Here is an 11,788-nt window from a genome sequence, read left to right on the forward strand (position 1 = left end):
AGCAAGTTCAAAGAGAAATAGTGAAATGTGTAACATTCGCCTCTCCTGGACCACATGCTTTTATTATCATCATTAGAGTGGGTCGATTCACTGAGGAGGAGAAAAATACAGTGCAACATCTCAAAGAAGTGTTTGGAGAACAGATACTAAAATACACCATGATCCTCTTCACTTACAAAGATCAATTAGAGAAGCAAAATATGACCAGTGAGCATTATCTGAAGAAAGCTGATCCAGCTCTTAAAGAACTTGTACAGAGCTGTGGAAACCGATTCTTCTTTCTGGACAATGAGTCTGCCAGTTTCCCACAGTTCAAAGATCTGATTAGTAAAATAGAGACAATGATGGAAAAAAATGGATGGACACACTTTACAAGTGACATGTTTGATGAAACAGAGAAATGCATTCAGGTGATTCAGAGGAAGAAACTGGCCGAGAAAGTGAAGCAGCACTATCAGCAGTACAAACGGCTCCCTAAAACAGAGTGGAAGAAAATATACTGGAATTTAGTAGAGGAATCACGACAGGAAGCTGAGCAATCATTTTATGATAAAAATCTGCACCTCTTGGGGAGAAGCCTAACATTGACCAGTGAGGAGGGAGCAAGCGCCCCAAAAGAAGCTGAGCACAAAGCAACAGGTATTTTTAGGGGAGTTATACATGCATTCAGAGAGAGGATGTGTGTGATTCAGTAAGAAAAAAACAAAAAAAACACAATGATCAGATACAAGTCATTAATCAGCTCAATGGACTACTTGCACTGAGCCTCATGATGCACTTGAAATAATGCTGCTCAATTATTTACGCTTATGTATATTTTCAATGCGCTGTAATCATCTAGTTTACTTAAACGCTTATTAAAATGAGAGTCCACAGGATGATTTAAAAATCCGGACATTTTCAGAGATGGGAGAAGAGATATTCTGATGATTATTGTGAACAGAAATTTCCAAACTCAACAGAATGTGAGGTTTTAACCAACAATAACCAATAATTAACCAATGTAAGAAAGCAGTTGCTGATAAACATACATGACTGTTTTTAGCACAGGGTGTCGGTGCTCTAAACTATTAATTGAGGCACAAATTAACCCAAGTTTTTCTACACTAACCATAGTTTTAACATGGTATTTGTAGTAAAGTTGTGGTTCTACAAAATGGTAGTCCACCAAAAAAAAGTGTTTTTGTAATTGCGTTTATCAGTCAAACTGTAAATTCAACAGCTATGGAATATAGTCAGTAAGAGGAGAATACTGTTAATGAGAAGACAAGTGCTTCGGAATAAATATAAATATATATTCCTATATTTATTATAAAGAATGCACATTTTTAAGGGAAATAGGACAATTTCAGCAGGTCGAAGACTCTTTATGTCAATGCAGACAATATGATTAACTGTTTGAAAATAATTGCCAGCTCTAAAACATTTAAAAAAAATCTGTATGTATGTAAATGTGCTAAATGCTGACCAGAGACTCCCAAGCTGTAATAAGTAAAATGCAGAAGTAGTTGTGCAAGTAGTCCATTCAATTTAAGTTGTTCTCATCTGACAGTGCAGTGCAGTCAATAAAAGTATATTGTGGAATATTAAATGTCTTTTAAACCCCAAATCATCAAGCCAAAGGTGAAAAGAAACACAAATTCTGTCAGGTGACAAGACATGGAACAAAAATCCTTGGGAGAACATTTCTGAAATCATTCCTAATCATGCTCCAGCACAAACTCTGGCTATATGGACATTTACTCCAACTTCAGTATCTCGGCTCAGGATGATTGTAGCTCCTTGAAACAAAAAAACTGGTTTTCAGAGCACTTGTGATGGACTGATGCTTGAGAGAAACTCTAATGGTTTACTTCAGTCTTAGAGGTAAACTTTCCATTTCTATGGAAAAAAAATAAAATAAATACAGCTTGAGAAGTAAAGAAGTGAAGATCATGATGTTACAAAGATCTACTAAAGGAGGAATATAAAACTATTGAATTATTTCTACAGAATGGTGATCCAAATCTTCAAACCCTCATATGAAATCAAATCTTTTGTCTGGACAACAGATTTTCCATTTTTCCACAATTCAGAGATCTGCTCAGTGTTGGAAGAAAATGAAGTGATGTGTGACATTTCAAGAGATTCATAAGAAGAAACTGGATGTGGGAGCAGTTAGTAGCAGTCAGCTCTTAGCAGAAGAGTATCAATGTGTAGAAGAACATTTGATTATGACTGGTGAAATCCTAATAGCTCTAGCCAAATCAAAGAGCACCAGTTTAACTTGCAATCAGAAGTATAGAGAAATTAATGAAACAGAAGATGTTTGTGATTCAGTAATAGACAAGGATCAAACACACAAGACACTAGACAAAATCATACGCTTTCTTCTTTAATGGCATTGATTGCTTAAAGAAATCTTCAAAAACAATTTAGCTGTAATGCAACAATAACATTTGTAATACAGTAGTGCATTGATACATAGCACAAATAACAGTAATAAGTGTTCAAAGGACTGTATTTAATAATTTCGTGACACAATAATCACATACTTGATCAGTGAGATCAGCAGTTATGCGTGTCTGACTTGATAGCACAGATCAAGTTTACATTTTAACAGGGACCTGCACAGACATTTTGAGGGGCAGGGGCTCAAGTGAAATAAAGGGCACTTCTCATAATTAAGTTTTTTTTGTTTTTTTAGTATATATAAGTATATATATTAACGCAACACTGACTTCCTTTAAAAAAAATTAAAACGTTTATTTTATCTTGCTCAAACTCATGCGATTGTTTAATTTTCAAAAGATGTCTACAAAATAGTCAGTTCACACAGAAGCCATGGTCTCCATTCACTAGGTTTATAGAGCAGCAAAGGAAACCATTCCACAATGTGCATGTTTTGAAAACATTTTCTATGCTACTAGTTTACTTTATTAACTTAATAAAATCTCTAAAAATCTTACTTGATTGTTTGAATTAAACTTACCAAAATAATTGAGAAAAATTCAATAAAAGCCAATGTCATGTATGTATTTGTGGTTGTATGGAATACTATTTTATAAAGGTTTAGAGGAAATTTAAAGGTATTAAAAGTTAATTTATAAATATTGTTATTTTTAACGTTTAATGTTAACTTATTTCTACTCAATTTTATTGATTAATGTACCAGATGCAGTTACTCAGATTAACTACATTTTTTAGAGTGTATCTATCCTCCATCTGTTTGCATCTGTAGATTTCTTCTAAATTCACCAATTTATGCTATGCTATATGCTTATTACTAACTTATTTTATTACATGATGGCTTGGTTGAATTCCAATGTAGAATGCGGTCTGTTATTTCTTGATAAAAGACCGCTGTGCGGAGCAGTGGCGGTTTTAGGCGAGGGCCAGTGCCCCTGCGTCAGCACACTTGGCCACTCCACTGGACCCCTAAATCTGGAATCGTTTCTGGAATTCATTTTACCACAACCGAGCATCGGGTGCAATACACAGTTTGTCCTGCAGGTGGCAGTAATTATGCTTGTGTGCCAAAAGGAAAAGATTACGCAAAGATTACCACAACAATGTCGAGTCTGTGTTCCCTCAACGAGATTACGTCTAAGCTTACATCATATAATGAAAATGCATATCATTACACATTATATTAAAATACTGATCTATATTTTCCGGTGCCTTGCGCATGTTAAATCTGCATATAAGTTAAAGCAGTCGTGACTCGTGCGTATACAACGAATCAGCTGCTGCAAGAGAACATGTGACATGAATTTCTTAAATTAAAGAAATTTATTTTGTTAATGAAATGAGATAAAATGTAACTTAAATTTAAAAAGAAATTTAAAAGAAAAACACTGCTGGGAGGGGCTGCTGCTGCCTGCAGGTGTGTTTGTATATGATGTGGGCCGCTGCGCAGGGGTGGGGGAATGGGCGCTTCAGAACTACTGACCTGATATTTAGATATACTCTTCAATAAATATATTTATTTGACAGGGAAGCTGTGCGTAAACAGAAATATATATATTATCTTTCAAAAAAAAAAAAAAAAAGCACCCCAGAAAAAAGGGCACTTTCTGTCCAGGAATAAAAAGGGCAGGTGCTCAAGCCCCCTTTGATGTTTATGTGTGCACGTGCCTGCATTTTAATTCTCCTTGAAAGTCTTAATTATAAAGCCTTATAAAGTTCAACATCAAGGTGTTAATCAAGTTATTAATCAGTAGCCTATTTAGCTCTATTTTAGTTGATTGAATAAAGTTATAGGAATGTGCTCTCTTCTTGTTCGTGAGAATTTCTCCATATGCTAAACTTTGTGCAGTACTAGTTTCCAGGGAAGTTTCATAATGGCACACAAGGTGGAATGGTCACCTGGACACCTCCTGGATGCATTGTGTGGCAGGAGCGAGAAGTTGCATGTGACCTCTAATCGCATCACCTAAACAACCTTCGAAGATAAGTTTTGGACTTCATGTGCATTAAGATTTTTCACATGCGTTTCTACAATTGTACCAATCAGAATCCTTTTTACCCAAGAATGATGTAGTTATCCCAGCTGGCATTCGACCGACCTTAAACGTTTAAATGTGGTTGAAATAATGTCAGTTTATGAAAAAACATTCATTCAACGTCAAAACAACGTTGAATACCAAATGGTTGAAATGGTGTTGTTAACTAACTATAGATTCAACAAAGAAATATAAATAAAATTTGAGTTGTACGTCAAATCAACATTATTTTTACAACCATGACTTTTAAACATTTTGTTGAAATATATCAGTAGAAAGATAACGTTGTTCCAACATTCAAACAATGCTGATCAATTAACTGTTTTTAGATTTGCAAAATCTAAACAAAATCCAACGGTTATCCAACACTGACACCTGACGTAGTGACGTTGATTCAACGCTGACTCGTTGAAATGTCACGTTAAAATGCCAGCTGGGATATTGTTGGAGTATAATTACTGTTGTATTGAGATATGCAGAGCGAGTGTTAAAGCTGACTTCTGCTGAGCAAAAAGCAAACTATTTTCTTCAGTAAATTTATCTTCAGTTGATTGCATCTCTGACTGGTCTTTGTTTATCACCTCTTACCAAAAAGAAGTATACTTCAAGTTTATTTTATTTCAGTACTCCTTGGGACTAAATTGACCTACTATAAAGTAACTACAGTAAAGTAACTAAAGTAACTAAATTGAACTACTTTAAGTATAACAGTAGTAAACTTTGAGTAACTAGTTTACATCTCTGTTTTAGTTTGTACTGCAAGTATACTCATTCCCCCGGTTTCACAGACAGGGCTTAAGCCTACCCTTGTGAAAAAAAAAAATATATGCTAAGTATACTTGCAGCCATACTAATTGTCAGTATACCATTAGTGTATTAATGATTAGTTAATTTGAAGTGTGCTATTTTCGACATACTAATTTTGTGCTAAATATATTTTAATTCTAATTAAGTTGTAGTAAACTTAGTAACTTTAAGTATATGCCTGTGTAAGATAATTGCATGCTTGATTAGTAATATTAAAGTGTATTTCTTTTGTATTACAAGTATATTATGAATTAATTATGAGTGTTTTCAAAACACACAAGCAATAAACCATAAATAAATTATTTGTAAGTAAAAATATGCTAACCCCCAATGATGAATGGACTTATCAGGGTCATTACAATAAATACATAACTTCAATAACAGACAGATGCACATAATGAACAACTCAAACAATGTTTGTAGCATTGCAAAACAAAACAAAATGCACAATGTTTTTATATGAAAATAATGCTGAAAGATATTTACATAAAGTACAAATAAACACACTTTTAAAAAAATAAACAACTTTCAAATCAAGTATATTTGTGTACTGTAAAATATATTTTTAAGGAAATATACGACATTACAATTATTTAAAAGTGTGTTAAAAGTTGTATTGTAAAAATAGGTAAAAGCATTGTGGTAATGTACTTTTTATATATTTAAAATTAGTACACTTTTTGCTAGTATATTTGTAATGTACTGTTGCAACAAGAAATACAATACAAATACACAAAAATGTACTTTTTTTTCACAAGGGTAGTCCTAGACTAAAATGTAAGTCTGAGCTGTTTCAACTGAAATAAACTTGCACTGACTGAACTTAAAATATATTTTGTCTCAAGATGCACACCAGTAATGTATTTTTTTTTCTAAGCACATTTATAAAAAATACTTAAATGTCCTAATTGAACTATGGCCTAATCCTGGCTTAGTCTAAGCCCTGTCTGTGAAACCGGGCCATTAAGTTTTCTTTAAGTGAACTTTACAACATATTTTAAGTATACTACTACTATGTCCCTATTTAGGTATTAATTTGTATATATTTAGTTATATGAATATCTGAACATACAAAATATTAAAAGAAAGAACAGGGTATCTGCTTGTAAAAAAAAAAAAAAAAATCTGGCTTCATGCATTCTGTTTTAAAAACATTTGAATGTGGATAAAGTTTCATAAACATAAATAAATAAACAACATTTTGTACTTAAAAAAAGTACAAAATGTACTTTCACATTTGTGTATCACTGTCTCAGTGGGGTAGGTTTGAGGGTAAAAAAAAAGTGACATTAAAATAACACAAATTAATGCCCATGCATCTTCCTACCCTCAAAAGCAAATTACTTTTAAACTATATGTTTGCATAGCGTTCTTATTCAATTGAGTCCAAATCTTCGTGTGTTGTGGTACTTCCATTAACAACCGTCAAAGACTGACACAGAACAGAAGAAATTGTTGTTGTTCTTTGCATACAAAAAGTATTCTCGTAACATTATGGTTAAACTACTGATGTCAAATGGACTTTTTTAAACAATGTTCTTACTACCTTTCTGGACCCTTAAACATGGTAGTTACCTCACTGTCTATGCAGGATCAGAAAGCTCATTAAAAATATCTTAAATTGTGTTCCATAGTTGAACAAAGGTCTTACAGGTTTGGAACGACATGAGGGTGAGTAATTAATGACAGAATTTCATTTTTGGGTGAACTATCCCTTTGAATACGTTATATTTTTAATATGAGACAAAAAAAAATCAGTGTATACATACAAAAACAAGAACAAACTGACAGACTAAAACTGCATACATCAATGATTAAAAACACCTATAACCATCTGAGGTGTTGTATTTCTGAACTTGATCTGTGCTACCAAACTGGACACTGGCCAGTGCCACCATTGCTGAGAATCCGTCAGTTTATGAAGTGTTGAAAACAAAGGAAGCAATATTTGATTTTTTTTTAAGGTTTTTTTTTTTTTTTTGTTCAGTGGTTAATTCATGTGATTGTTGTTGTTCAGATTTACAGTGATTATAATACTTGTGCAGTGCTATTCGCACTATAGCTCTTTTTTTGTATTTGTACATCAGACAGACATTCCAAGCAGCAATCAATACTAATAAAGAATCTTAAAGGTTCATTAAAGAAATCATTAAAGGTTAGCTTGTAAACAGGATGACTGAAGAAAAGCACACAATAATTTAAAGCATAGTTTTTTAACCCACTGTCCCGCAATGTTTCTTTCGAATCTGCTTCAGCACACCTGGCCTGTGATTTTTCAAGTGGTCCTGAAGAGCTTGATAAGCTGGTTTAGGTGTGTTTGATTAGGGTTGGAACAAAACTCTGCAGGAAAGTCCCCAGTAGCTAGGTTGAAGACCTATGATTTATGATTATGATTTTACCCAGTCCTGTTCCTGGAGATCTACCTAACTGCATATTTTAGTTCCAGTCCTGCTCCAACACAGCTGTCTGTAATTTTCAAGTGCTACCTAAGAGATTAATTAGCTGGTTCAAGTGTGTTTGTTCAGGGTTGTAGTTGAACTTTGTAGAATAGTAGATCTCCAGGAACAGGGTTGGGCACCCAATTTAGATCTTGAGTTCGATCACCTTTCTCACTGAACTCCACACATGGTCTGTTTTGCTAGTTTTCGTGTGGCTCTGATTGCAAGTCGAACGGCATCTGTACGACCGATTCCTTTGCTCTCAGCCTCCTTCAGCGCACTCTCTCTCTCCTCATGCGTCACCACCACCTTCCCCATGAGTTTGGCCACAGCTGTTATGCACATGTCAGAAATCAAAGACTGCTCAGCTTCCCGCCGAGACTCCTCTGCTAAACGCCAGAATATTTTCTGCCATTCTGTTTGATCAACCATTTTGAACTCCTGTTTGTACCGTTTCACTTTTTCATCCAAGTGCTGTTTCTGAATCTCTTTAATGTGCCTCTCTGCTTCATCAAACATTTCATTTGTAAAGTGTCCTCCATTTTCTGCCACCATTGTCTCTATTTTACCAATCAGATCCTTGAACTGTGGGAAACTGGTAGAGTTGTTGTCCAGAGAGATGAATCGGTTTCCACAACTGCGAATGAGGGATTGAAGATCTGGATCGCTTTCTTGAACAAACTCCTCTATGGTTTTCCTTTCCTTTTCTAACTGATCTTTGTGGGTAAAGAGGATCATGGTGTATTTTATTATCTGCTCCCCAAACACTTGTCTAAGTTGCTCCACTGTTTGTTTATTTTCCGGTGTGTTTCTTTCCACTTTAATGACAATAATAAAAGCGTGTGGTCCAGGAGAGGCATATGTGATACATTTTGCTATTTCATTCTGAACCTCCTCTTGACTGAGATTAGTATCATAAAGTCCAGGTGTATCAATCACTGATATTTCTGTACCCATCCTCACTGTCGTTTCTGACTTACACTGTTTGGTCTGAGAGTTTGAACTAGTGAAAGATTTAAACACATTTCTGCCAATGATGGTGTTTCCAGTGGCGCTTTTCCCAACTCCAGTTTTTCCCAGAAGTACCAGTCTGATCTGGCCTTTTCTGTCGGGAATATGAGTCTCCTCTGGATCTTCTGCTGGATGCTCTCCTGAAACTACAACAACAAGATCATGTCTCTAACAAGTCTAAACATATATCAACAATTCTAAATAACAGAATCAATAAGATCTATATCTCCTATATTTTCGTAAACAAAAAGTTGACAGATGGGCATGTTGTATGTTTTGCAACAATTATTTTCACACTAAGAGATGCAGCTATTTCTGAAGATGTGCCAATATACATATCCCAAGATGACAAGGCCAGGATTCACTGAGCTCTAATTGTGAAATAGTGGTTCAATGAGCATGCGGAAATATTTTGATGTATGAACTAGCCACAACCGAGTCCTGAGCACAACCCTTTTTAAAATCTTTGGGATGTGCTGGAGTTGACTTTACAGAGTGGTTCAACCCTTCTATAGCACTTACAAGATCTCGGCCAAAAAAGAATGCACTGAGTGGAATTGGCATGCCCCTTTATCTTTAGCTCAGAGCTAATAGGGTTTCGAGTACGATCCCCAAAATTGCATCACTCAACTTAACATCAGAGTGAATGACTGAGAGAGAACCTAGTTTTCCCAGAAGGTCAATACAGTATGTCAGAAGCATAGCAATCACGGTATTATGACTCAATTATAAAATCTTAAGTATTTGCTTATTTAAACACAGACAATGCATTTTTTAGCCAAGCAGTGTAGAATTATGTATGTGTCCATTTATGTAGATGTAATAACTTACAGTTATGAGGAATATCTTTGCTGCTTCTCTTTCTCATTTGTTGTGTGAGCAATTTCCCTCCATTCTTCATTATCATTGCTTCAATCTTCTGCAGTAGTTCGTTTACTTGACCTTTTACTTTGCATTTGTTATTAAAACAGTGCAGGTTTCCTCCACACTCAGTCACCAGTTGCTGTAAATCAGCATGGTCTTGTAGATATTCTTCAATGGTCTGTGGTTCATCCAGCTCATCCAGCTCATCTCCGTGTGTAAACAGAATCATGATGTATTTCTGAACTTCAGGACCAAATAAACACTGAAAAAAATTCAGGATCTCCTCTTCATTTTGAACAGGTTTCTCTAGAGGAACGGTGAGCAGAACTGCACTGAGACCTGCTGAACATTTAGAGATCAGCTGCCCTTTCTTTATATCCAGCTTCTCTTTATTCAGATCTGGATCCAGTAGATCTGGGCAATCAATCACAGCAACCCACTTTCCACCGATTTGTGTTTTACCCTCACAAATGTCAGATTCATGCTTTTTAACTTTAAACTTTCTTTCTCCCAGTATACTGTTTCCAGATGAGCTTTTCCCAGACTTTTGTCTGCCAATCAGGAGAATTCGGATCACTTCTTCATCTGGACTGGAGCTGATTGCTGTCATATCTAAAAGAGATTTTTGTAAAAATAAGAAGTCAATTTATAATGCTACTATTTTCTACTACTAGTGTGGATGTCTTAATTTAACCTCACAAATGGCTACCTACCCAATATAGGGCCTTATAGTACTAGCTCAGTTTGGTTGCACCATATTTGTTATTGGAGAAGTCCGGTGTGATATTGACCTAAAGTGTAATGAATCATGATACCGAGTGTGAACTTACCTTTCATAGCTCATCTCGGCTTGTCCCCTGCACTGCGAAATCTGGCGCTAGTTAGCCGATGCTAACAACAGGTTATAAATAAATCACTGTTTTACACCATTTACGAGGCACAAAGTAGCTCCACACTTCATTGGTAGACTTCCAAGGGCCCTGACATTTAAAACGAGACATTGAGAACTTTGAAAAAGCACCGGTAGTTTATTTACAAGAAGATTTATACAGACAGTACCTTCAGGGAATTTACTGTTCGCCGCCACCTTGAATTTAGTCACGATAAGTCGAGTGACGAGCAGGAAGGAAACTAAACTACTACTTCATCAAACTCAGTAGCTTCATCGTCCGACATCCTTGCAAATGCCAACTATCTGCACTAACTCCAGTCCAAAGGTAACGCTAGTACTCACGTGACTTATCAGGTTGTAGTTTCCTTCCTGCTCGTCACTCGACTTATCGTGACTAAATTCAAGTTGGCGCGAACGGTAAATTTCCTGAAGGTATTGTCTGCATAAATCGTCTAGTAAATAAACTACTGGTGCTTTTTCAAAGTTCTCAATGTCTCGTTTTAAATGTCAGGGCCCTTGGAAGTCTACCAAATGAAGTGTGGAGCTACTTTGTGCCTCGTAAATGGTCCAAAACAGTGATTTATTTACATGGTTAGTGCGATGCCTGAGGCACCCTCAATGACAACCTGTTGTTAGCATCGGCTAACTAGCGCCAGATTTCGAAGTGCAGGGGACAAACTGAGATGAACTATGAAAGGTAAGATCACACTCGGTATCATGATTCAATACACTTTAGGTCAATATCACACCGGACTTCTCCTTTAAGGTAGAACTTAGCAGATTGAAAGCTCTCTGTAAAGTAATGCGTTGAAATTTACTTTCAATGATCTGATTGCAAACATTCAAATTTACAAACAAGCAGAATTTTCGACTTTATCGTGGTAAAGCTCATTTAGCCACACATTACTAATGGAAAAAAAAAAGTTTCATTAATCTGATTTAAGAAATAAAGTGACCCTATTTTTGTGCTCTGTGTGGGAGATACTATTTCAAAAACGTGCCCCTAAAATTCCAATATAATTGGCAGATATTACAAAACTGTACCAGTAAGTTTAAGAGAAGCTTATATTACCAGTAGGGTTATGGTTAGGAAATGCAATTTGTAATAGAATAAATTGTTATATAATTTAATTTTAATATAAAGATTGTTATATAATTAATTTTAAACTGTCTGATTAAAAATGAACAATCAAATTACATTAAAAACAACTGAATATTTTTACTAAGCTTTTTTGTTTTGTTTTATTAACACATCCTTTGAATTTTTTGCATGTAAAAAGATGCAATTCAGG

General features: G+C 35.3%; 1 protein-coding gene across 1 annotated transcript; it reads right to left on the bottom strand.

Moving 5' to 3' along the window:
- Positions 1-7,900: 7,900 nt before the first annotated feature.
- On the bottom strand, positions 7,901-10,214 carry LOC141284367 (GTPase IMAP family member 8-like). Its single transcript, XM_073817385.1, has 2 exons — positions 9,572-10,214; positions 7,901-8,886 (listed from the first exon to the last, which is right to left on the bottom strand). The coding sequence occupies exons 1-2, from the start codon at positions 10,212-10,214 to the stop codon at positions 7,901-7,903; spliced, it is 1,629 nt and encodes a 542-aa protein (XP_073673486.1).
- Between the last annotated feature and the right edge of the window lie 1,574 nt (positions 10,215-11,788).

The sequence above is a fragment of the Garra rufa genome, chromosome 1, assembly GCF_049309525.1.
Source record: "Garra rufa chromosome 1, GarRuf1.0, whole genome shotgun sequence".
Classification (NCBI taxonomy): Eukaryota; Metazoa; Chordata; class Actinopteri; order Cypriniformes; family Cyprinidae; genus Garra; species Garra rufa.

Coding starts and splice junctions, on each gene's coding strand:
- LOC141284367 (XM_073817385.1), bottom strand. CDS start 10,214: ATGACAGCAATCAGCTCCAGTCCAGATGAAGAAGTGATCCGAATTCTC. Junction 8,887..9,571: donor CAAAGATATTCCTCATAACT/GTAAGTTATTAC, acceptor TTGTTGTTGTAG/TTTCAGGAGAGCATCCAGCA.